General features: G+C 37.4%; 1 protein-coding gene across 3 annotated transcripts in view; it reads left to right on the top strand.

Annotated features, from left to right (window-relative positions):
• Acss3 (acyl-CoA synthetase short-chain family member 3) overlaps positions 1 to 26,806 on the top strand; it is a 190,248-nt gene that overhangs the window by 100,465 nt on the left and 62,977 nt on the right. For all 3 annotated transcript variants that reach the window (XM_030245151.1, NM_001142804.2, NM_198636.4), the window contains exon 8: positions 18,482 to 18,633. In XM_030245151.1, the coding sequence (XP_030101011.1) occupies positions 18,482 to 18,633 (152 nt within the window). The remainder of the gene's footprint in view (positions 1 to 18,481; positions 18,634 to 26,806) is intronic.

Here is a 26,806-nt window from a genome sequence, read left to right as displayed (position 1 = left end):
ATCGGTGGACTTACAAAAATATCTTTGCCTATCTTAATTACATCTTTTCCATGGTTTCTAATAACAACTCTGGATGTAAAAAGAGGAAGAAATCTAGAGTGACTAGATTTGAAGCTGAATAGTTAACAACTTGAAAACCCCAGTACAGTAATTAATGTTGCTGTGAAATAAGATTTCTATATATGTGTTGTGGAATTCCTCTCAGGAGCCAGCTTTCCGTAGTTTATCAGCCACATACATCAAGGCTTATCAACATTCCCAACAACATACAGTGGTTCACAACCTGCAGGTCATGACCGCCATCAACCATCCAAAATCATGGGTATTTACATTACAATTCATAACAGCAGCAAAATTACCCTTCTGAAGTAGCAACACAAGTAATTGTATGCTTGGGGGGTCACCACACCATGAGAAACTGTATTATCAGACTCGGCCTTAGGAAGACTGAGAACCACTGAGTTAGAAGTTGGGCTCTCAAGGTGAAGCTCCTTAGTACCACGTACAATGACCTGAGTTCATTCGGCAGAACGCATGTGACAGAAAGAGGGAACTGACTCCTCCTGCGGGTGGTCCTCTGACTAAACCATAGAATGATACAAGCATGCATGTATGTGTGCACACAGAAAGAAAAATGGAGTTTTTAATACTTTCTAAACATCTGGATGTGATAACTAGTATCATATCATATTTAAGGTCATACTAGATTTTTTTGGAAAAATCCAACAAGATGGAAAATATAGAAATCTTTACAGATTCCGATTTAAAGTAAAACATAAGGAAGAGATGTCTCAGTGGTCACGAGGGCTTAATGCTTTTGCACACAATTGGAGTTTGCTTTCCCAGCATGCATGGCTGGCAGATCACGAAAGCATATAACTGCAGTTCTCTGGCATCTACCAGCTCCTCCACAGGCACATGCAACACACAGTGCACACACACATTCTTTCTCCCCTCCCTGCTCCTCTCTCTCTCTCTCTCTCTCTCTCTCTCTCTCTCTCTCCCCTCTTTTCCCTCCTTCCCCATCTCACTCACACATACAGAAGTAAAAAATAAAAAATAATATATAATTTTTACCCTAATAATATTATAATATTTTAACCATATCTTAGGAATAAAATAGGATGATCTTGAGTTGTCTACAGCTTTTGCCTCAAAATTTTCCAATGATTACCTATCACTCAGCAAGCTATTGGTATGTTGCTTTAAAAATATTCACCATATGCAGTGGTATAATCTTATGTTTCCACACTTGACATTTTTTCCAGTTCACATAACCATGTACTTTACTAAGGCCTCTGAATACAATTATGAGACATGGTTTATGAATAATCAGGCACAAATGAAATCTCTGACAGCAGATAGATAGGCAGCTTCTCAATAATAGACTGTCTTTCACACCAGCTGTCTCTCACTAGGGGATAAGGAATATCAGATCAATAAGTAGGGCGTGTAGGGAAAAGTATCAGATTATTTAGATATTTTGTTATATTAAGAATTGGCAACTCAACAATTGTATGGAAAATGTGAGGCCATTATCTACCTTCATGAAATTCTCCTGCACACTCCACCATTTTAACACTATACTCACTCTTATTTGGCTAGTTTTCTGTCTCGGAAAAAAAGGAAATAGACATTGAAGCAAGTGTTAAAACATCTCACACTATTTTGCTTCTCTTGCACCGTGTTTTCATATCCTGCAGACTTGATAGACATGTAGAGTTTGTAATATAACACATGAAATAATCTCGACACATCTGCTCCATACTAACGTTCTTGCAACACATCAAGTGTTTTTTTTTATATTAAGTCAGCCCTCTTGAAGAAAACAAAATAAATCCTAACATCAAATGCTTACTTTGAAATGTGACATGGCCTATTCAAATGTGACAAAGCAGAATTCATTAGTAAGCGTTCGTGCTCTTATGCTGACCTCAGAGTTGAAAAACCGCGACTATGAGTATCTGAGTTTGAATTGGTTTTCTAATATTTTTCTTGTTTATTTAAAACATGTGCTAACACTACCAAGAGAGCTTGACTGTTTATCTTGGAATGATGTTCTCAAAATCAGAAGAGCGATTCTATAAACATTTGTTGTGTGCCTGGCAAGATATATTTTAAATCTTTGTAAGTTTTCTGGATTCTTTTTTTATCCTCCTTACTTAGAATGTCTTGTTTTTTGTTTTCTGACCTCAAAAAAAAAAAAAAAAAAACAAAAACAAAAAAAACAAAAAAACAAAAAAACAAAAAAACAAACAAACAAAAAAACCTCTTGATTTTTTTTTATCCATTCAAAAGTTATCACATACTAACTTTCAGACCTTCATTTTCTTCTATACAACCTAGACTTCCTGAAAAGCAGCTCTCTCCAAATCATCTTGGCTTCATACTCCTTAGTCTGTGCTTCATCTCACTGTAATCTGTCTTCAGTCAATATCACTTCACAGAAGTGTCTGCTATCAGACATCACTATTGGTGTCATAAGTGGCAGCGTCAAAGGCCTTTGGAGTTTGCTCTGTCAGCAGGCATCATCACCTATATCTTTCTTCATCCTTACTTATTCCCCCCCCCCCACACACACACAGGCAATTAATTTTCCCTTGTGTATTTTCCTTGGTCTCTTCTTCCAAAGAATAGGACTTTTGTTTGCTTGTTTGTTTTGCTTTTGGCCTATGTGTATGCGTGAAGCAATGGATTTATTAAAGTTACTGAGAGTATCATGGGTGGGAAGTTAGTGAGAGGAGCCCAGGTGACAAAAAGGCAGCAGCATCACAGAAGCGCACATTGAGCATGGCTGACAAGCTATAGAATTGGAAATGTAATTGAGGAAAATACGTAATAAAAAAAATGCTAAAAAAAAAAAAAAAAAGTACAGCACATGCGCTCGGTGTGTAACTTGTATGCAGGTCAGCTGGTCAGCAAGTCTCTTCGATCAGAATTCTCTTCTCGTTCCTTTTCTCTGATATTATGTATATTTAAAGTAGACTTTTAGTGCACTATGCTCTCATTATCATTCCCTCTCTTCAACTCTTCCACAGCCTCCTAACTTTCTTATCCATGCAAATATACATCACTTCTTTCTCTCTCTCCTAAGAAAGGAAGCAGACATCTAAATGATGATGATGGTGATGCTGATATAAAAACTAACAAACCAGAATAGGAAAAAAAAAAATAAACGGAAAAACAACGCCAAAGAAAAAGCACAAGAAACACATATACATCCAGAGAGATGTATGCTAGCACACCCAGAAATCCCAAGAATACAAAACCAGAAATCATCATATATGTGCAAAACAAAACAAAAACAAAACAAACAAACAAACAAACTGTAATGGGGGAAGAAGTTCCCAGACAAATAACTATGAGACAAAATTTTCCAAAAATGCCACTGAGCTAATTTGTGTTGGCAGTCTACTCTTGGTTATGTACTCTGCCCATAAGTATGATTTGTTTCCTCAGTTAAAGCTTGTACTGTGTTAGGATTCCATATGACCCCTTAAATGGCCCCTAGCTAAATGGCCCTACTTCTATTGCCTCTTAAAACTCTCTTCTCTCCCCACCGTTGTTAAATTCAATTGTTTAAATCCTTCAAATGCCATCATCAGCATCCATCTATAACTACCTATTTAATTTGCCCTCCCTATGAAGATTCATCCCCCCCCCCCAGGCTCTTACTCTTTACCTAACCTCTGTAGTTATACAGATTGTAGCCTGTTTATTGAAGATTTAACAGCTAATATCCACATATAAGTGAATACATAGCTTATCTGTCTTTGGGTCTGGGTTACTTCTATCAGGATGGAATTTTCTATCGGCATCCATTTAGTTACAGATTTCCTGATTTTCTTCTCTTTAAACAGCTTACTAAGTTCCCATTGTTTAAATGTACCAAGTCTCTTTATCCATTCGTCTGTTGACAGACATCTAGGCTGTGTGATGTTTTGGCTACAGTGAACATGTGCTATCATATGTCTCTGTATTAGGATGGAGAGTCCTTTGGGTGTATGGCCAAAAGGTACTTGGAGAATGTTTCTTGTCTGTGAGACCTCAGCTTGAATCATACCATCCCTTGAAAAATGTCTCCGTACCTATTTGTGCCTTTTATGTGGTGGAGTTGCCTATTGAGCAGCATCTACTGCAGGACTGGCCACACTGTATTGCAATGACCTAATCAGATTTACAAAGGCACAAGGCAATCAAAAGCTAGTCTTTCAGCTTTCAGTAATGGTGTGCATTAAATACCTCATCTATATTTTGGAAATTAAGTTGAATTCTCTTTCTCACTTGCATCCCTTTTCTCTCAAAATTGTTGTCACCCTCCAGTCATGATTTCTCTTCCTTTCACCTAAAATAGGGGCTATTAATACCATTTTATTAGCTCTGTGTTTTTATTCTGCTTATATTTCCTAGATAAACTCTTTGCAGCATTACTATGTCCTGTATCTGTGCATTATTCTTTCTTCTCACATTATATTGACTATTAAACTGATTGGAATATGGAATTTGTGTCTTTTATTTATTAGATGTGTTTTTTTCTTCTATTATTACGTATTTTCTTTATTTACATTTCAAAATGTTATCCCCTTTCCTGGTTTCCTCTCTGAAAAGCCCCTATTCCTTCCCCCGTTTCACTGCTCAAGGACCCACCCACTCCCACTTCACCTGAGTTTTGCATAGCATCCGCGCCTTATTCAGATAGATTACATTCTTGTAGACAAAGGTTTACTGTTATTAGTTGAATACATGTGAAGACTCAATTTTGTATGTAATAGTTAAAAAAGATCCTCACAATTGATTTTCATACTCTTGAGAGGAACAAAATAAACAGAACCCTTCAGACTGCTATTTTATTGATGTAATGTTGATTGAAACAGGCCTAACTCCAGTATCATATGGATGGGGACAGAGGTTCATTATGGTAGCTACTTAGCTGTCTTTTTCACCTGTGACAAACTATCTAAGGTAATCATTCTAAACAGAAATACAAATTACTAATTTGGGTTCATAGATAGAGTGGTTTCAGTCTGTCCTTGCTCGGTTCAGTTGCTGTGGGCCTATGACAACACAGGAAGAGAGAGCAGGAAGTACATGGCAGCAAAGAAGCAAGGGCAGAGAGGAATGGGATACTGTCATAGTCTCCCCTTTAAGAGAATAAGCCTAGAATGAGGTCCATGGCACACAGGGCGGCTCAATCTCCCTGTGAGTCCTCCAACAAATGGAGCAGAGACTCTCCCTAAAGCTGTAGCCTGACTGAGCTATCCATTCCCCAACAGAGCTGCCTTGACTGGCCTCAGTGCGAGAAGATGTTCCTAAACAGACAGAGACTTGATGTGTGTGTGCAGAGGTGGGGTGGGCTGTGGGGGGTAGCCAGGGGCATTGCACCCTCTCAGAACAGGCAAAAGGTACCATCCTCTCATAAGAGAAGGGGGATGGGGAAAGGGTGGGTCACAGTGAGGGGGACTAGGAGATGGAATTATTTACTGCACTTAGGATATTAATTAATTTATTTATAAAAAGGGCATGGGTCCAATGACCAAATCACAAGTCTGCCCCCATCCCTGCCAAAAATAAAATAAAATAAGTTGTTTCCATCAGATCCTACCACTAACAATTCACATCAGCATTTGTGAACACAACAGACATAATGATAACATTTTTTATAGGAACTTTGATGCCTAAGCAACTCTAATATCTTAGTATCAGGCACAAAAGTGTCACATGGTGAATATATGCATATATGCTTTTTGGTCTCTCTCTGTCTCCTACTTATTTGCCTTTTCTTTCTGGCTGCTAAATGAAGAGTAAAGCCTAAGATTATTTCCCAAGAACAAGGAATTCTTGTAGAACCTGGGTTTGCTTTTAAATTTGTTGTGCACCAGCTGCATATGTGTGTCCTATACACACATTTTCATTTCAGAATCCAGTGTACCCATGTGTCTTCCGTGGCAGCAGTGTTGTTGAGCAAGAAACCAGCAGAGTATTCTTTAGCTCAGTTATTACCTGTGTCCAAAGGATAACATTAGTTATGGTTACTAGTCTATCTATCATGAGATTAAGCCATAACCTAGCTAGTATACTCGATTTTGACAGAACTGTTGTTGTTCCAATATAATAAAAAATTTAGGAGCCCTCAAAAAGCTGATGATATAGTTCAGTTGGTAGGCTACTTGCCTAGCTCAAGGAAAGCCCTGGTTTGCATCCTAGGCACCAGCAAAACCCAGCATTCTAGGACACAGAGATATAAGGAGTTCAAGGCCATCCTCGGAGTCACAGTGAGTGAGAGGCCTACTTGCATTCTTACGGAGGAGTTTAGATCTGGTTGCAGCAAGTGATTCTTTATAAGTTCTTCAATATTCTCTTCAGGCTAACTAGGATGGATGGCTGTTAATAATTCAATAATGAACTTCAAAGGATTGCTCTAAAAAAGTAAAAGACTTAACATTCTGAATTATGGTGTAGAAGCATGGTCACTGGTCTGGACCAGGAATTTTAATATTTCTCTTTATTTTACTATTATGACCCTGGGTAAATTCAGCTTCTTTTTTTAATTGGTTTTATATATATATATATATATATATATATATATATATATATATATATATATACAGCTTCTTTTTTTAATTGGATATATATAAAATGTTATCCACCTTTCTATTTTTTTCCCTCCACAAGACCTCTATCCTCTTCCCCCCACTTCTATGAGGGTGCTCCCACCCCTCTCTCTCTCTCACACACACACACTCCCTCCTCGGTGTCCTAGAATTCCCCTATGTTGTGTCATTGAGCAAATTCAACTTCTTTAGGAATGCATTTCTCATACATGAAAGGAGAAAACTGACACACATTCTCCAGCTTCCAATTCTGCAACTCCTTTTTGGATCATTTGCCTTTTTCAGAATAAAATGTATTTCTTGGTATATTGTTTTAACCTTTATGTTTGAAATTCATGCTAGCCTCTGGATTTCACTCTCGTTTCCTTCTAGAGATTACTGATAATAGTATATTTGTTGGAGAAACTGCTCCTTGTGTGTTACGGTCTCAATGGCAAGGATCCTAGCAGTTCTGTGTCCGTTCTGCTTCAGGCCAGTGACTTACCTACTGAGATTCAGATTAAATACAGCAATCCCTGTGCATCACTTAGCTGATCAATTCTCACAAAGCATGTAGAATAATTGGCACATCATAAAAATAAAGTTAATTTTTTGAGAGTCCTTATAAGTCAATACTCAAAAAATGCAAAGTATTTTTTCTCTGGGATAGGCTATTAAAAATTAAAATACAAACGACTCATTCCTCTGCATTCCAGCTATTATAAGATGAGGTGTTTTAAGTACTCCACATTTCTTCTTTCAAAGCTTGTTTGTCCTCACAACACAGGAGTGGTCACTGGAATACTGGAGGCAGCTCCCTTTGGAGCCCATTAATTCTTTTCTAAGCCAAGGCTGAAGGACCAGCACACTAGGTGCCAGTCATCGTGCTACCACCAACTTGGAAGAAAGAGGGGCAGTGTGGAGATTATCCCAAGGGTCTCTCTGCTCAAGGATCTGTCCTTTATGAGTAGAGCTTTTGAGAGAAATAAGTCTGGCTTTGAAGCTTTCATCTGAGAGAAACAACAGTTCTCATGGCTTGCCACAACCCACATATTTATAACCTCCTACATCTCATTTCAGTCTCTAGGTTAGAGGACCTCAGGACAGTGAGCTTGTTAACCTTTTATTACATGCCTGCTTTGTTCCTGAATAGTAAAATGAATTGAAAGTTGAGGTGACCCTGCCTCTGTTCTTTACAGAAGGAACAGCATAAAAATGAGCTCTGTGTTCTCCTGTATTGCATAGGATACCACTGGGATGGCATATGGGAATTCAACTTAAAACCTCAGGGAAATATTTGTATGTGAATGTGACAGTATAAGCACATTTTATAGATGTATAATTTATCAGTAAATTATAAGTAATTATAACCATTTCATAGATTTTATGATATTTTCAAGTATGAAAATTTCATATTTGAGAATATTAAAAATTAGAAATACTTAGCAGTTGCCTTTGTAGATGACAAACTTGCCTAGCTACCTAATCTTGGAATGTATGCTCTGGGATGTCTGTGCTACCCTGGATTTATAGTTTTCATGAGATTATGCTGTGTAGTGCTTTGCAAAACGTTCACTAGTAATGTTTCTTAATTTACTCTTAGAAAAACAAATAAACAAAAAAACCAATCCAACTGTTAAAAGAGTGTATAGTTGTATTCCATTATGCATTGTTTGAATTTTTACATATTTTCTCTTGTTTTTTATTTCATTCTCAAAGACATGGAATTTCACTTCCCTTTAAGACTTGTAGCTGTTATATAACTAAGTAATACACTTAATAACAGACATATAGATTTCCTGTTTCACTAATATGATGGAAAATTATTTTCCCCCTTTTTCTTAAATGTAGCATAGCAGCAATATACTGAGTGTTTGCAATGAGGAAAATCACTAAGTTATCACTGTGATTAGGTTTGTATAATTTGATCTTCTCAAATAAAAAAAAAGGAGCAGACACCAACACCTCTTAAATTCTTCAAATGGCAAGCAGTGCAGAGATATTTATTTTTGAGTTTGTTTTCTTTATATATACCTGTGTGGTGTTAGAGCAGACAGGTGAAATGTGTCATAACCTAATGGGCAATGTTTACAAGAGCATATTGTGAACCATGTTGTTTTAGAGAATGTGAAGGGGAAACAGAATAGGCATCAGATATGGTCCTTGCACTGTAGGAGTTGAAAATATAGCCAAAGAATTAAAATTGATCTGACAAATGGAAAGCAAACAAATAAGGACAGTATCAAAATAAGAAATCTCTCCTATAGTATGAAAAGTGCAAGCAGAAAAAAATCCTAGTCAATTTCACAGAGTACCAGCTATGGAAGGTATCCCAAAATAGAATGGAAAGCTATGTCTGATATCTGTCCATTAATTTTTAAGAGAACATTATGTCTTATAAAAGGGAAGAGTTTGTGTACAAGAAAGTAAGGGGAAAATCGCTATTATTGATTGAGTCTTGGGGAATCAGAAATCTTCTAAGCACTTTCCATATATGAATCAACACTACCAATCTATAAAACAGGATTTTGACTCTCTGACTTATAGTAATAAAAAACATGGGCCAGCAACTATTAAAGATCTTTACTAGTGGCCTTGCATGCTGAAGTTAGGTTTTCAAGTCTGCCTCCTTTGTCCTTTCTGCAGACATTTGGTAATTTCATAGCTGATCAGAATAACATAGCCATACTTTTATTAGGTATTTTCTTAATTTACATTTCCGATGCTATCCCAAAAGTCCCCCATACCCTCTGCCCCACTCCCCTACCCACCCACTCCCACTTCTTGGCCCTGCATTCCCCTGTACTGAAGCATATAAAGTTGGCAAGACGAATGGGCCTCTCTTTCCACTGATGGCAGACTAGGCCATCTTTTGATACATATGCAGCTAGAGACACGAGCTCTGGGGGGGGGGGGGGAGAGATACTGCGTAGTTCATATTGTTGTTCTACCTATAGGGCTGAAGATCCCTTTAGCTCCTTGGTTACTTGGTTCTAGCTCCTCCATTGGGGGCCCTGTGATCCATCCAATAGCTGACTGTGAGCATCTACTTCTGTGTTTGCTAGGCCCAAGAATAGCCTCACCAGAGACAGCTATATCTGGGTCCTTTCAGCAAAATCTTGCTAGTGTATGCAATGGTGTCAGCGTTTGGAGGCTAATTATGGGATGGATCCCTGGGTATGGCAGTCTCTAGATGGTCCATCCTTTCATCTCAGCTCCAAACTTTATCTTTCTAATTCCTTCAATGGGTGTTTTGTTACAATTCTAAGAAAGGTCAAAGTGTCCACACTTAGGTCTTCATTCTTCTTGAGTTTCATGTGATTAGCAATTTGTATCTTGTAACTTGGGTATTCTAAATTTCTGGGCTAATATCCACTTATCAGTGAGTACATATCATGTGAGTTCTTTTGTGATTGGGTTACCTCACTCAGGATGATGCCCTCCAGGTCCATCCATTTGCCTAGGAATTTCATAAATTCATTCTTTTTAATAGCTGAGTAGTACTCCATTGTGTAAATGTACCACATTTTCTGTATCCATTCCTCTGTTGAAGGACATCTGGGTTCTTTCCAGCTGCTGGCTATTATAAATAAGACTGCTATTAACATAGTGGAGCATGTGCCCTTCTTACCAGTTGGACCATTTTCTGGATGTATGCCCAGGAGAGGTATTGCAGGATCCTCCGGTAGTACTATGTCCAATTTTCTGAGGAACCGCCAGACTGATTTCCAGAGTGGTTGTACAAGCTTGCAATGCCACCAACAATGGAGGAGTGTTCCTCTTTCTCCACATCCTCGCCAGCATCTGCTGTCACCTGAATTTTTTATCTTAGCCATTCTGACTGGTGTGAGGTGAAATCTCAGGGTTGTTTTGATTTGCATTTCCCTGATGATTAAGGATGCTGAACATTTTTTCAGGTGCTTCTCTGCCATTTGGTATTTCTCAGGTGAGAATTCTTTGTTTAGCTCTGAGCTCCATTTTTTAATGGGGTTATTTGATTTTCTGGAGTCTACCTTCTTGAGTTCTTTATATATATTGGATATTAGTCCCCTATCTGATTTAGGATAGGTAAAGATCCTTTCCCAATCTGTTGGTGGCCCTTTTGTCTTATTGACAGTGTCATTTGCCTTACAGAAGCTTTGCAATTTTATGAGGTCCCATTTGTCAATTCTCGATCTTACAGCACAAGCCACTGCTGTTCTATTCAGGAATTTTTCTCCTGTGCCCATATATTCCAGGCTTTTCCCTACTTTCTCCTCTATAAGTTTCACTGTCTCTGGTTTTATGTGAGATAGAGAACTTCAGACCAATTTCCCTTATGAATATCGATGCAAAAACATTCAATAAAATTCTCGCTAACCGAATCTAAGAACACATCAAAACAATCATCCATCATGACCAAGTAGGTTTCATTCCAGGGATGCATGGATGGTTTAATATAGCCATATTATTCATCATGTTCAACATATAGCCATATTATTCATAGCGTTCAATATTAAGTAACAGGGCGACTGTGGAAGTGTCAAATGGGCAATATTAGAAAGATAAGAAGGACATTGAATATAGCTCTGATGGCTTCAACTAGGAGAACTCATAAAACCAGTTATAAACTGTAGTTATGTAGTGGGAAGAAAGGCCAGTTGAGGAGGACATACTGTTTTTTGGTTTTGATCACTACTTTCTTCATTCTATTCACACATCTGACTGAAACTGATGTGTCAGTTTTGAGGCTGCGGAAAGCTTCAATAGCTAGCTGATTTAATAATTTAATTCTCCAAGTTAATCAAGAAACTCATAGAAAAGAACATTAAGACTAGAAGTTGGGTGAACCACAGGAGGCTTAACAAAAGAGAAGCAGCATAAAGTAAAAATTGAAACCTGGGAGACAATAGCAGAAACTGAGAAGCAAAGCACACTGGGGAGGTGGGCAGTGGGAAATAGGTTCCAGCCTAGATGTGAAACATCATTAAATTCTAGGAACTTACAGCAGGATGGCTAAAGTGAACTTGAGGGACTAGTGTGTCTGGAGTCACCTTTATGACAAGATTTACATAATTTTGAGGGATCGATATGTGGGGGTTTTTTAATGGAAAAATATAAGCAGGTTCAAGGTGTGTGGGCAGTGCTGGACATGTTGAAGGACTTAAGCATCGTACAACGTCAGATAGTGAAGCTATAGTGCTTCACTGCTTGCCTAGAAGCCAGATTGTGTGATTAGCAAGAAGATATTTAACTTCTCTACTTATAGCCCACACTCAGTGATCACTGTGAATAAAAAAAAAATTCTTAATGTTTCCCTCTAGTACACTGTAGCAGAGTGATTGAAAATCAATTAGCATGGAAGAGCACAGGGGTAAAAAACATCCTACTGGAAGCTGTGAACTACTAGCTGTGCTGCAGATAAATGCTCTCTGTGACTACTGAGAATGCTAAATATGTCAGACCTCTAATTAGCTCTGCACCGGGCCTACAGAGTTGCCAATTGCATGCTCTGTATCATTTACTTGACACTAACGCTTCCAGAAGTAAGTTTCTATTTCTGGAGATACATAGATGCTAATCACCTAGATGGGGGCAATGGCTTCTTAACTGGGATTAGTCTCATTTTTAAATGACTTCCCAGTGTGCTTTACATAGCTGGCAAAAGGCAGGTGAAGAGCTAAATAAAAACAACAACAACAACTGGAACTAGACATCTACAGTTCTTCAGGATATATTCATTTAGAACTGCTCTAACAATATGCCACAGACTGAGTGATTTTAAGAGTAGTTATTTATTTCTCACGGTTTTGAAGGGTAAAGAATACCTACTGTTTGTTTACGACACGGAATCTTGTTATACCCTGCAAGCAGGGGGTAGGAACTATCCACAAGTTGTAGGAAAATAAATAGATGAGAGAACAAATCTACTCCTGCAGACTCTGGATAGCAGCGTTAATCAGTTTATGAAGGGGGATAGAGCTCCTGCCATCTAAATGTCTCTTTAAAGACCCTTCCTCCACAGACTATATTAGGTATTAAACTTCTGATATGTGGAAATATCCAGACCACATAGTACTTCATGTAATTAACAGACATGGATGTCATAGACATGCATACACACACACACACACACACACACACACACACACACACACACACACACTAGTACCCTATGATTACCTGGGATATTTATTCTAAAACCCTCAGTGGATGTTGGAAGCCACAAATAGCTCTGAGCCCTGTGTGTAAAAGGTTTTCCTGTAAGTATATATCTGTGAAAAACGTAAATTCATTAGTGAATAAAGCAAGAAATTATCAACAATTAGAAAACAGAAAGTCTCTACTAGAAATAGCTGAATAAACAAAACAAGAGCAATGACAGCATCAACAGACATCCTGATGAGGAAGTGGCCTAACTGGATGGGGTTCTACCACTATACAAAGATCTAAAAGCAAGTAATGGCTGCAGTGGAGGAGAACTAGCCTCTCTTGGGGAGGAATCTCCAGTTATTCAATAAAAAGCTTGTCCAGCTCTGAAGCCATGGAAAATTATCCCCATATATTAAAGCTTCCTATTTGATTGCTTCATGTTTCAGAGCATAGAAAAAGACAAACAACGGGAATTAGTCTTTTCTCCATTTCCAGATTTTTTAAATTCCTGTCACTTGAAGTCAATTTTTGGCTATATATGTGTATATGTATATACATACATATCATATACATACACACATACATACACACAAAATCAGGTAATTAGTGTATCAGCAATATGTTTTCTGTTTCATACAGATAGCTCTGAACAAACTCCATACTCTATTCTGCATTCTGCCTTCCACTAAATGGTAGATGTTGGAGATTTGTTTGTTTTCATAAGTCTCAAGTTTAAATGTTGTGAGCCAAAACTTTCATGCTTTGGTAATGGCATATGACATGAAGTAGAAACTTAACAAATGCTGTTGCCAGATCCACCACTATTCCAACATAAACAAAGCAATGCTCTGCAACACCTGTCTGCCGAAATGAAATTCACACTGACTGCTGCCGAATGTTGTTCTCTTCGCCTCAAAACCTCGGTGAAACATGCCTTGGGTGACATTCTCGAAAATAGTGTTCAAAAAGAAACTAGATGTATTTCCAAGCTTGAAAAAACAGAAGCAAGCACTGCACTGGACCCAAAAATGTTTGTATCAAAGCCTGAAAACCACAAGGAAGAATGGCCTCCACCAACAAACTCACAGAGCTTGTAATAAAGGGCTTCATTTTGTTTAGAGTTCAAAGATTTAACTTGGATGTTTATCATTCTTTTGATGAGGGTTTAGACTTTCCCACTTTCATTTTTTGAGAATTTAATATCAACAGTAAATATGTGTGGATTTGAACAGTTCTTTGGTTTTCTAACCAGAACCTTGTCTTCTGTGGTCCATCAATAACAGGCTGCGTCTTAATGTGGTAGAAAAATTATACAATGAATTTAATTTGGAGTATGTATACATCGAATATATATCTTTGTGCTTGTACTGTGAAATGTTACCACTTATAGGTCTAGTTAATAATAGTAACTGCTACTTTATGAAATTGATGTTAAAATGTTATGTTGTGTGGACTGGCAAGATGGATCAGTGGTTAGAGCTGTTTGTGTGGCAACCTGAGGATTTGAATTTGATTGTGGGATATCACAAGGTAGAGAGAGAAAGCTGACTGCTAAGAATAGTCTTCTTATTTACACATGTGTCCTGTAGCACACCTGCCTATGCATACTCTCTCTGTCTCTGTCTCTCTCAACATAGATACTTACTTATATAAGTAAAGAAGCAATGACATGGATTTGAGCATAGGTTTTTTATTTTTTATTTTTTAAATGCTGGGTCTTTTGGCTGCATTTTGCTTTTGGTGTATCTTTTCGTTTGCTTTTCAACATCACAACTTTAGAATTGTATTTTTAAATTGAGTGATTGCCTCTTGCGAGTCACTGAAATGAGAGATATGCAATTGGGGTCGTTTTCCACTGTCAGATCAGCATGGTTGCTGCATTATTGAGTTCATTTGAAAGGCATTACAGAGGTTCTATTTTGCTTATGTGCACATTTGTTGATGTGTATGTTTGTGCAGAAGGTGCATGAGAGGAAAGAGTAACCAATAAAATCAATAAGGTATTGACATCACTTTTATTTAATGTTCATAAAGAAACGTGTCCCTGGAATTCGCTTCAGGTGTGTGTGTGTGTGTGTGTGTGTGTGTGTGTGTGTGTGTTTAAACAAACTAACAGCAATAAACTGACAGCATAACACTCCCAAATGCCTTCTATTTATTGGACACACACCCTGCAGCATTGGTTATATGAATATTTATAATATGTATGTAATGTATGTATATGTTCTTCCAAATCATTTTGGTCAGATTACATTAGTGTAGGGGCTTCTCTGGATTTTTAACAAAATAGTCTCTATATCTAACCAACCCATAGTGAATGCTCAATAAATATTTGTTAAATCTATGATTAATTTAACATCTAGGTGTTTTATGTTTTCTAATGCAATGTCTATCCAGGTTCTGCTTGATGTTAACAAAAGTATTTACTTAGATATTAATAATTATGTTAATCAGCAGGCTGTTTTAGGAAAAATATTTTCTTTTATGTTATTTTGTTCTAATCAGTCTTGAGATATATAGAAGTGATTAGGAAAATAAATAAAATATATCTTTTCAGTAATTTTAAAATAAAAACCATTTTAATAATATCTAATTATCTTCTGGATAATGGGGAGTAAAATTCAAATCAATGGAATGTTTCTAGTTCAGTTACTGTACATTGGATCATGAGACTGTATATGTCACTTTAAAGACTCCTGGTAGTAAATCTACATCATGATTTTTTTAGGCTTATGCTCAATAAATATAATGTTGGTATATATTCATTTGACACATCATCAGAATTGTAACATAGTTATAATCCCATATTATTCATAAAATATTTGAGTAGTTTTTCTAATATTTAGTTTGTAATTTTGTTTTGATTAGATGTGACTAATTGAAGTCATTAGAAAAGAATCAAAGCACATCTTGTTTGTAGATAGTCCCACATGGCACACTATGTTCATTGTGACACTTATGTCTTCTTTTAGCTGACATAAATACAAGTATCAAGTTTGATGCAGTATCATTTTCTTCTGACCCTGTCAAGCAGTGAGATTCTATGTCAATTTGCCATAGATTGTTTCTTTAGTGGTGGCTACACAATTTTAAGAGATCATCTCGGTATTGTTGACTTACCAAGCAAATATTGACAAAGTGGTTTATCCTTACTTAGTGGGCAAGAGAATAAAAAGATAGACAGGGAAAGTCAATTGCATAAGGCTTATTTTATAAATCATTTCTATGTGGGTGAAATCTGGTTTACCAAATCACTATCCAGTGCTCACAAGATTGATTGATGCTTAAGATACTTTGAAGACATATAAATCAAGAGTGTTCACCTCGCTTTATGAGAAAGAATAGAGTTGTAATATTATTCCTGACCGATGGTCTTACAGCTTCAAAATTCATCTTACATTATGTGCGTGTGTTGTAGACTTGTAACAGATAGCTTTCTTTTCTATTTGAATTTACTAACCCATATAGAGGAGTAGTGATATAAAGGGAAATTGATTCTAGGATTCATTACAATGAGTTTCCAGCTGTAATAGATCATATTTAAACTATGAGTGAAAGCATTACTGGCCTATAAGAGGCCGGAAAGGTTATTCTGTTTAAAGAGAAGAAATATAGATACATTAAAGAACATTAATGGTGATTATTTAAAAACAAAACAAAAAACCTAAGCCCTAATAATGTCTTATCAAATACCCTCTCTGAAATAAGAACTGAATCTAAATTATTGTCCAGGTATGATCTTCCTCAAATTGATTGTCTTAGTTACATTTCTATTTTCATGATAATATAACACAACAAAGGCGAATTATAGAAGAAACAGTTTATTTGGAGCTTATTGTTTCAGAGGGTTAGACTCCATAATCATCGTTGTGGGGAGCATGGCAGGCAGGCAGGCATATCACTGGAACAGTATCTGAGGTCTCACAATTGGAAATATAACCACAAGGCGGGGAGAGAGAGAGAGAGAGAGAGAGAGAGAGAGAGAGAGAGAGAGAGAGAGAGAGAGGGAGAGGGAGAGGGAGAGGGAGAGGGAGAGGGAGAGGGAGAGGGAGAGGGAGAGGGAGAGGGAGAGGGAGAGGGAGAGGGAGAGAGAGAGAGAGAGAGATGAATATCATGGAATTTTGCAACCACTAAACCCTTCCCAGGGCCATACTTCTTCCAACAAGGCCACACCTCCCAATCTCTCCCTAAGAGTTCCACCAACTGAAGAGCATGTGCTAAAATATAGGGTCCTATGTGTTGATTCTCAGTCAGACCATCACACTGATTGTGAGTTCTTTTCGTGTTCTCTGGAGAGATTTCTCAGTTTGCTGTAAGTTTGCTGCCTTAGTTTAGAATTACCCTGTAAGTTTTCTAGAACCAAAGATGCCCGGGAAGCTTAGATTAGCTTTGATCAGTGGACCCCAGCAAATATTATAGAAAGTGCCCCATGTTTCACGAATGTCTAATGTTCTTTAGAATATTCAAGGCAGCAAAAATAAACTAAGGTAACTATTTTCTTTTGTTAATTATAATTTGTGCCTAATATGTTTTACACTGAAATATGTGTATACTTTTATTCAACATACATTAATAACCTAGGTACCTTGGTCTAAGAACAGGAGGTCTTGCAGTGATGAGAAGAGGTGGACAAAGGATGGAACAGGGATGAGTCAGGATCTCTGATCACTCCAAAAAGTTGGGAAATTACTGGCCTATTCTTCAAATCTTTCTTACTTGTTTTTAAAGAACATCTACCAAAATAGTTTGTGCTTTTGAATTACATAATTTCGAGCATTGCTATGTTCTTATCCATTATTCTTCAGTTGGTATATATATATACACACATACACACACACACACACACACACACACACACACACACACACACATACACATACACATACACATACACATACACATGCACATGCACATGCACATGCACATACACATACACATACACATACATATACATATACATATACATATACATATACATATACATATACATATACATATACATATACATATACATATGTGTGGTGTATAATCATTTAAAGATCAAATGGCATATAAAATGGCTAGCATGTGGAATGTTTTAATTTGTAGAATTTTCTTTCCTTAGAGTCAGAACTTTAATTGTGAAAGCACAGGAACCATTGTGATTTTAACTTTTTTTTTTCCTCAAGAATTGCTCTTATCACTTTTAATGTTGGAAAATATAAATTTGTTAATATTGAGAAAGTAATTATATTTCTCATTTACTTTACAGCAAAAATTCTCTCTATATAATATTTTATATATAAATACTAATATAGGAATATATTGTTTAGATATACTATGTAAAATATTAATACATAATAAATAATTGTATTGTATATGTAATTATTTGTATTTTTAGGTTTATACAAATTAAACATGTAATACAATATATAAATATATAACATAATATAGATACTGTCTATATATGACTTCTTGACATAGAGAAGATTCTATTATGCTTCTAATTTCACTGTGATACATACATCCAAATTTTATCCCTCAAAACATTGAAAAAAATTAATTTAAATTTAAAAGCTCCCAAGATTCTAAAAGGGAGAAAATAGCCTGGGTAATTTTCTCTTAGTTTTGAATTATAACAGAACAAGGTAATGTTGTAGAATCAGGATTTGTTGAGAAGCTATCTTTGTTAATATTGCTGAGTTGAATATGTATGCATAAAAGTGTCGTGGAAATATGAGACATTTACCCAGTGACATTTTAAATGAATCTCATCCTAGGGAAAGCCTGTGGGAACACCGGATGCTGGCGCTTATTTCCGTGTGCTTGCAGAGCATGGAGTGGCTGCCTTGTTTACAGCACCAACTGCAATTAGAGCCATCCGTCAACAGGACCCTGGGGCAGCCTTGGGGAAGCAGTACTCTCTGACAAGGTGAAGTAGAGATGAACAGGGCAAATGACATTAGAAGCTGACGTCCAAATGTAACTGCAGTCAAAATAACACTGAACATTGTTTTTTGGTTGTCTAGTACCTCCATAGAAGGAGTAAAGTATTTACAATATTGTTAAGAATGGCTCTGTATGTGTAACTCAGACTGCTGAAGAACCTCTCATATTTTAAGCACTATAGTCTTGTTTGTTTCAATCCAACTCTAACCATAACACTTTTATTCTCTCCCATTTCTCTCTCTCTCTCTCTCTCTCTCTCTCTCTCTCTCTCTCTCTCTCTCTCTCTCTCTTTCCCTTCCTCCGTCTCTCCCTCTCTTCCTTCCTTCCCCCTCTCTTTTTTCTTTCATTCTTTTTGGTGAACCTGTTTATATTTTAGTTAAGAGCAAAATTCTGATTCTGATTTCACATACATGTTATTTCAGTACCTAACTCTTCCAGAAATGTTAATATAATCAGGTCTTAAATGGAGAGATACATTGCCTGACTACACATAGACGGACATACTGTGAACATTACTGTCCAAATTCCATCTGTTTGTAATGAGACCAATTATTCCACTTTAACTTTGTAATGGTATCCTGTAGATACCATAGATACTTTTGTTACTTTGTGATTTCATTAGTTGTGATGTATATCTCCAAATATAAGTATTACAATTACATCCTCAAGGCTGTTTCCAACCCTGTAACATGGGTCACTGCGAGCATGAGCTAAAAGATGAGCTTTTGTTTTTCTTCAAGTTAAATATTAGGCTTGATTTAGACAGTTTGAATATTTGAAGTTAAATATCATGATACTTAAATTATAGGTTTCTGTGGGCTGAAGTAAATAGCTGAGATAAAATAGGATTTAAATCTGGCAGGATTCTTAGTTTTGTTTACTCATATCTAAAATTATTTTATATTGTGAAACAATAAACCTAGATTTACTAAAAATTACAGAATGTAAACATTACAGTCTTGCTTTTTAAAAGTGTGCATAATGTGACTCATGCACTACAATATTCTGTTTATCTCCATTTTGCGCCTTCATTTATCATACTCATGTTGTCCCTAACTTCAATGACAACTATATAAAATAGATTTTGGCAAAAATATTCTAGAACTTATGTAGTATACATATTCTTTTTCTTTTACTTCTATAGCTTTATTCTTTTTTTATTAGATATTTTTTTCATTTACATTTTAAATACATATCCTAGGACACCTGTAGAGGTTTTGAGAAGGCATTTATTTTCTTAAATGTCTATTCACTAACTTAATATACCCCAATTGAATGTAAGGCATGGAGTTACATTTGCCAGTAGACATGAATGTCTTTTGTTTTCTTCTGTGTTCCTATTTATGCATGGATTTTTATATATCATGTTCCACACAATAACGCTCATTATGTTAACACTTTTCACATAAATAACTACTCACAGGATATGAGTACTTGTCAAAAAAATCTCATCATCCTTCTCCTCTATTGATAGGAACCAATGGTATTTATGATGGCACATTTATCTGTCATTACTTGATATTTAGGAATACTTAAATGCTCAGAAGACTATTAATTTGTAAGCACCCCCAATCTTGAAAATATTCTTATTAAAGAGTTTATTGGGGTCTTGCTTAAAGTTTTAGAGTGTTAGTCCATGACCATCATGGCAGGGAACATGGCAGTAGGCAGGCAATACATGATGCTGTAACAATACCTGGAAGCTTGCATGCTGAGAAAACAACCTCAGGCAGAGAGAGAGAGAGGGGGGGGAGAGGGAAGAGAGGGGAGAGAGAGGAGAGAGAGGAGAGAGAGAGGAGAGAGAGGAGAGAGAGGAGCGAGAGAGGAAAAAGAGGAGAGAGAGAGAGAAGAGAGAGGAGAGAGGGGAGAGAGAGGAAAGAGGGGAGAGAGAGGAGAGAGAGAGAGGAGAGAGGAGAGAGAGAGGAGAGAGAGGAAAGAGAGGAGAGAGAGAGAGGAAAGAAAGGAGAGAGAGAGAGGAGAGAGGAGAGAGGGGAGAGTGAGGAGAGAGAGGAGAGAGGGGAGAGTGAGGAGAGAGAGGAGAGAGAGGAGAAAGAGATGAGAGAGAGAAGAGAGAGGAGAGAAGAAGAGTGGAGAGAAAGAGAGAGAGAGAGAGAGAGAGAGAGAGAGAGAATGCCAACTGGTGGAGTGGCATGAACTTTTGAAACCTCCAAATATACCTCCAGTAACACACTCCTTTTAATAAAACCACACTTTCTTTTTTATTGGGGGGGGGGGTTACAAAAGCCCTTTTATAAAGCCATTTTTAAACAAAACAAACCAAAAGGTTTACAAAAGAAAAGAAAAAGATACAGAAAAAGAAAACCACACTTTCTAATCCTTCCCAAACAGTTCTACCAATTGTTGCCCAAGTATTCAAACCTTCTATGGGGGCCATTCTCATTCACACTTCCATAGCACAGTCTATTACAGAAGAAAATCAGATGAGGAACTCAAGCAGGGCAAGGACTGTGCAGAGGCAATGGAAGAACACTGCTTTCCTGCTAGGTCCTCCAGGCTTCCTCACTCTGCTTTCTTATATGGCCAGGACCACCAGCCCAGATGTAACTCCACCCAGAATGTGCTGGATCTTCTCACATCAATCACTGATTAAGGAAATTAGACTTGCCCATATGCCAATCTGGTAGGCACATTTTCTCAATTGAAGTTTTCTCTTCTGTAATGGCTTTACTTTGTGTCATGTTTACATACAACTAGTTATCACAGACACTAAATAGATCATTTCTAATGATGAAATGGGAATGGCTAAAATATCAAGAAATAAATATTCAACATCTTTAAAACAAATTGAACCTACTTAATATATATATATATATATATGTATATATATATATTAAAAAAGAAAATACTCTTATTAATGAGTGAACAAAACGTGAACTAGACGCAAGTGGCTTAGTAACTCATTTAGCAGAATCATCTTCATAAGTAATAACTGTAAGCGTTATTTTTATTTGGCCACTGAGTAAATCTAGGACCTGAGGACTTATGTATCTTGCCAGGAAGAAACTAATTCAGGTAATCTCACACACTTACTTAGACCACAGAGTTGTAGTGGTACTATTTTAAAAAAATGTATCATCACTCAAAAGGTGTTTTGACCTTCATGTAATGAAAGTATCTTTTGAGGTCTGCAACACCATAGGAGGAACAACAATATGAATTAACCATTATCCCCCCAGAGCTTGAGTCTCTAGCTGCATATGTAGCAGAGGATGGCCTAGTAGGCCATCAGTGGGAGGAGAGGCCCTTTGTCTTGTGAAGGTTCTATGCCCCAATTTAGGGGAATGCCAGGGCCAGAAGTGGGAGTGGGTGTGTTGGCAATCGGGGGGGGGGTATAGGGGACTTTCAGGATAGAATTTGAAATGTAAATGAAGAAAATATCTAATAATAAAGCATCCTTTGCTTTTCATATTTATATCCCACAGAAATAATGCCACCATTGAACTGTTTTAATAGATTCCCATTTGGCAACTAAGGTTACAGGGAAAACAGAAGAGTTTCTAACTGTTTTATTCCGGGGGGAAAAAAAGCTAATCAAGGTCCTCAAAGGTCAAATTTGGGTCAGAGTTTGAGTACTGAAAACAATTCAAACCCTCTCATATGTGCATCAGTAACACCACGTTTAATACATTTAGTACTCACTGGATAAGACTAAAGGGAAAATAGAAACGGAAACAAATAGGCAACACTAACAGAACTTAATTTTAAAGCCTTTCATCAAGGAAAAATAAGCATATAGTAGGATGGATAGGGACCTAGAACAAGCAGTGCCACCGGGATCAGGTAGATCAGTGAATTTCCATAAACACCTATACAACCATGATGGGATGCTGTGTTTGAGTAGAAGCCAGAATCACTTAACAGTAAAAGAAAATAATCGTTAAGAGTTAGCTCAAAATGCAAGGATAATCTTTGTTGTATATTGAGAAAACATCTAAGATATCCCTTTGACTGTGGGGAGAGGTTGTAACCCATGGGATGTGAGAAGATCATGAAACCCTTTGACTTGGGAAAGCATTACTGTGCTGAGAACACTGTACATTCTTACACTTCTATGAAAGCTTGTTCATAGGAGAAGCAGCTGGACAAACGAGTGATGTGGCAGACTCAGATAGATGAGTACCAAATGGTTTATCAAGCACAGAAAAATAGTATTCCCCAAATAGCATTTAAAACTACATCAAGCCAGGAGTAGTGGCGCATGCCTTTAATCCCAGCACTTGGGAGGCAGAGGCAGGAGGATTTCTGAGTTTGAGGCCAGCCTGGTCTACAGAGTGAGTTTCAGGACAGCCAAGGCTACACAGAGAAACCCTGTCTTGAAAAACAAAAAATAAATAAATACATATTTTTTTAAATTACATCAAAAGTAGTTTGCTAGATCAAAGTTATAAGGGATGTGAGCTGTTGATGTTTCCCACAAGGAATGATTTGTTTATAAATTTGTGAGTTACACATCATGTACCCCAATACCAGTCATCTTCCCATATCTTTCTATCTACCTTCTGCCTTTGCAACTTACCCTCAAAAAGGAAATAAATAAATAAACAAACAAATAAATAAATAAATAGCATAAAAGATATCTCATCATGGAAGCTGTAGTGTGTCCCAGTGTGTCCCACAGTATACCTTTTTGTCCACACATCTTTAATTGCAAATGTTCATTTCAAGGTGTCAATGGACTGTTTCAAGGCCTCTGGCTCTTGCTATACTGTCCATACTGGATCATCTCTGGGATATTTTGTTGTTGCTCTGTGTCATGGAGATCCTGCAGCTTTGGATCTATAGGACCTTCATATGCTCCAGCAGATGATAAATGGCATAGATGTTGGGCCAACTCAAAACTCTGGAGTAGGCCTGGGGAGCAGCTGAGTTGTTCAGCCTTCCCGTTTTCCTGCTCTGCTCCTAGTAGGCCACCCAGGGCTGAAGCTGGCAAGAGGCAGAGCCAGTTCTCTTGTACTCAAGATCTTATGGCTGACTCATGCCAATAGAGCCAGTTCTACTGTGTGCCCAGTCAAGGAGTGGGGCTCACTCTCCAGAGGACTACAGCCAGTGAAAAGTGAGGCTGGTACTTTTGATCTCATGACCATATTACCATCTCTCCTGAATGCATCAGGTGGCAAAGGAGATAGATTATCTTCCCCACATTCACACCATCTCAGGGCAGGTGAGGGACAGAGCCAGCTCTCTGGTACTCACTCCCTCAGGTGTGGCTCACCTTCTCCCCAGCCACCAGGACCTGCTCTACTTTGCTGCCAAGGATAGGGTCTTCTCTCCCAAGTGCTACAGATGGTGAGAGGTGGGGCCAGTCCTCTAGAATGTCACGTCTGGGGTAGGGCCAGCTCTGTACAGCTCTTAGACATCAACATGGTCCTAAGTGGCAGCCCAGACCAGAGATGTCAGATGGAAATATTATCCATATCCATTGACCCAGACCCCTGCTGCTACATGGCTATTCAATATAAATACTGTTTTTAAAGTATGATTCACAAAACATTAAGGAAAATATGAAATTTGACTACCATAATTTGTATAATTGTCCATTAACTATTTTGAAATTAAAAGACATATACCAAGAGAAGAGGTTTGTGGCATATACAATTATTTATATTTAATATACAGGATATGTAGATATTCTCAGTATGGAAATAGACAACTCAATAAAGGAATGGACGAGTCATAAAATGAATTCATGAACCAGGAAGCTGGAGCATGACAGGTTCTTAACTTTCATGAATACCAAAGAAAATTCTAAATTAAGTGAGATTGTATTTTATGCCCATCATAAATCAAAAACAAGTCCAGCAGTGGTGGCGCATGCCTTTATCCCAGAACTTGGGAGGCAGAGAGAGGCAGATTTCTGAGTTCGAAGCCAGCCTGGTCTACAGAGTGAGTTCCAGGACAACCAGGACTAAGGCTATATAGAGAAACCCTGTATCGAAAAACATATATATGTATATATAACAAAATTACATATCAGTGATCTTCCTGACAAGGAGAAAATACACCTTACATTGCTGCTGAGAGTTTATACTAGAATTATTAGTAATATGTTTATACCCTATACTCAACCCTTTGGTAGTATGGAGGGATAACAATGAGAGGAAGGCAATGCTGCTCTTTGTTCCCTAACTCAGAGAATAGGCTGTTGCCATGGGATACTATTCCAGGGCTCAGAGTCAACACCATGTGCTTTCTCATTCCCCCTGAGTATAAGCTGTCACTGTGTCTTGTTAGTATTTATTCCTGCATTGCGGCTATGCTAGACTCACCACAGTATAGGCTCAGAAGCATTTTCTTTCCTCCCTGCACCGTACCAGAGCTGTGCTCTTCCACTTTTCCTATCACCATCATGAGAATCAGAGTCCACCCCCCCCCCCATTATTTGGAGCCTGTACTGCTGCAATATGCCATAGGCCTACACAGTGTAGTGTGTGAGCTGGATTCAGTTGCAGGAGAAGAAACTAACTTATGTTTCTCTTCAGAAGCACTATAGAACTTTTCAATATTCTTATTCCAGGAATCTGCCTCCACAGCTTCTTTGAGCATTTGGATCTCAGTGCTGTTATGAATGGCTACAAGCCTAGTCTGACTCATCAACAGCGCAACAAGCAATTGTTAAATACTTTTTCCTAATTACCTATGCAGCCAACATCACTGTCATCAACTCTTGTAACCCTAAAACATCAACACATCCATAGCCATTGTTAACACTGATCACCACTGAGTAACCACATAAAGACTAGACCTCTTGTCCATGCAGCAACAAATGTCTTATTCTGACCTACCAACCAGTATCGCAGGCCTTTATATCTGGAAGCGACCCTGTAATGTTTGGGCAAAGTGATTCTAGTGTTGAATACAGATATAATGAACAGACCTAAAGAATATGAAAAGCAGTTGTAAGACATCACAGTAGGACATGATTTTCCAGTAACTGACCTCACAGAAACAGCTCATGAACTGCCACAATCGTGTGTAACGTAATGGAAAGGTAGATTTCATAACAAACAAACAATTCTTGAAGCTAAAGAATTAAGTTGATTAAATAGAACAAACAATTTAGAGTTTTAACTGTAAACTAGATAGAACAGAAGAAAAGTTGAAGATGAAGCTAGTCCTTCTTTGGTGACTCGACCAAAAAGGAAACAAGAATTAAAAACAGTAGGGACAGTTGATAGGCACCAAGGATACCATTAGGCAGCCAAATATTCACAGATATGAGACTCAATAGGTACAAGAACAGGAAGATCATTTATTTAATGAAATAACTGGAGAATTGTCATTTTTATAAGCTCTCTAATTAGTAGAAGAAACACTACCTTCAAATATAACTATGCAGGCTTATTGTTTACTTTACTGCCTGCTAATGTTATGTATGCGTTTCAGGATGGTATTATTCATCAAAGTATTTTTAAAGCCTGTATCTGATAATCAGAATCATGATTTTGTGTCAATTTTCCTGTCTTCTTTCTGTCATGTGAGTTTAGTTCTATGATACTTTCTCTAGTAAAGTGAAAAGTAATGTAATGAATTGGGCTTTCTACAGAAAAATCATTATTTGGCAGCCAACTATCCTAAAGAGAAATATTTCTGTCCATTTAGACATTAAGTGGTTGGATGCTGGACTGAAGTCTTGTGGAGGAACATACATACATACATACATACATACATACATACATACATACATATACATACATACACACACACACAAAACATATATATATATATATATATATATATGTGTGTGTGTGTGTGTGTGTGTGTGTGTGTGTGTGTACCCTAGCTTTCTTATTAGGAAATAATGTCAGGTGCTACAGATGGACATCCATCCAGATTTATTACAACACCCTTTCCTACTGTAGGCTTGGAAATATAATTGCCTTTTCCTAAATCAGGATAACGATTGGGGACATATGAATATTCTTAGCCTGTGAACAGAGATATTTCTTACAGTTTCTGAGTGTTTAAAATCCACTTCCCAGTGAGACTCAAGTACCTTCCATTATGTCCTCCTTTCTACTTTTTGGGTCGGTCTGTGGATTGTTGCATGGTTATTTTGTACTTTATGGCTAATATTCACTTATCAGTGAGTACCTACCATACGTGTTCTTTTGGGTCTGGATTACCTAACTCAGAAT

This window comes from Mus musculus, chromosome 10 (genome assembly GCF_000001635.26).
Source record: "Mus musculus strain C57BL/6J chromosome 10, GRCm38.p6 C57BL/6J".
Classification (NCBI taxonomy): domain Eukaryota; kingdom Metazoa; phylum Chordata; class Mammalia; order Rodentia; family Muridae; genus Mus; species Mus musculus.
This window is presented reverse-complemented; position numbering and strand designations above follow the sequence as displayed.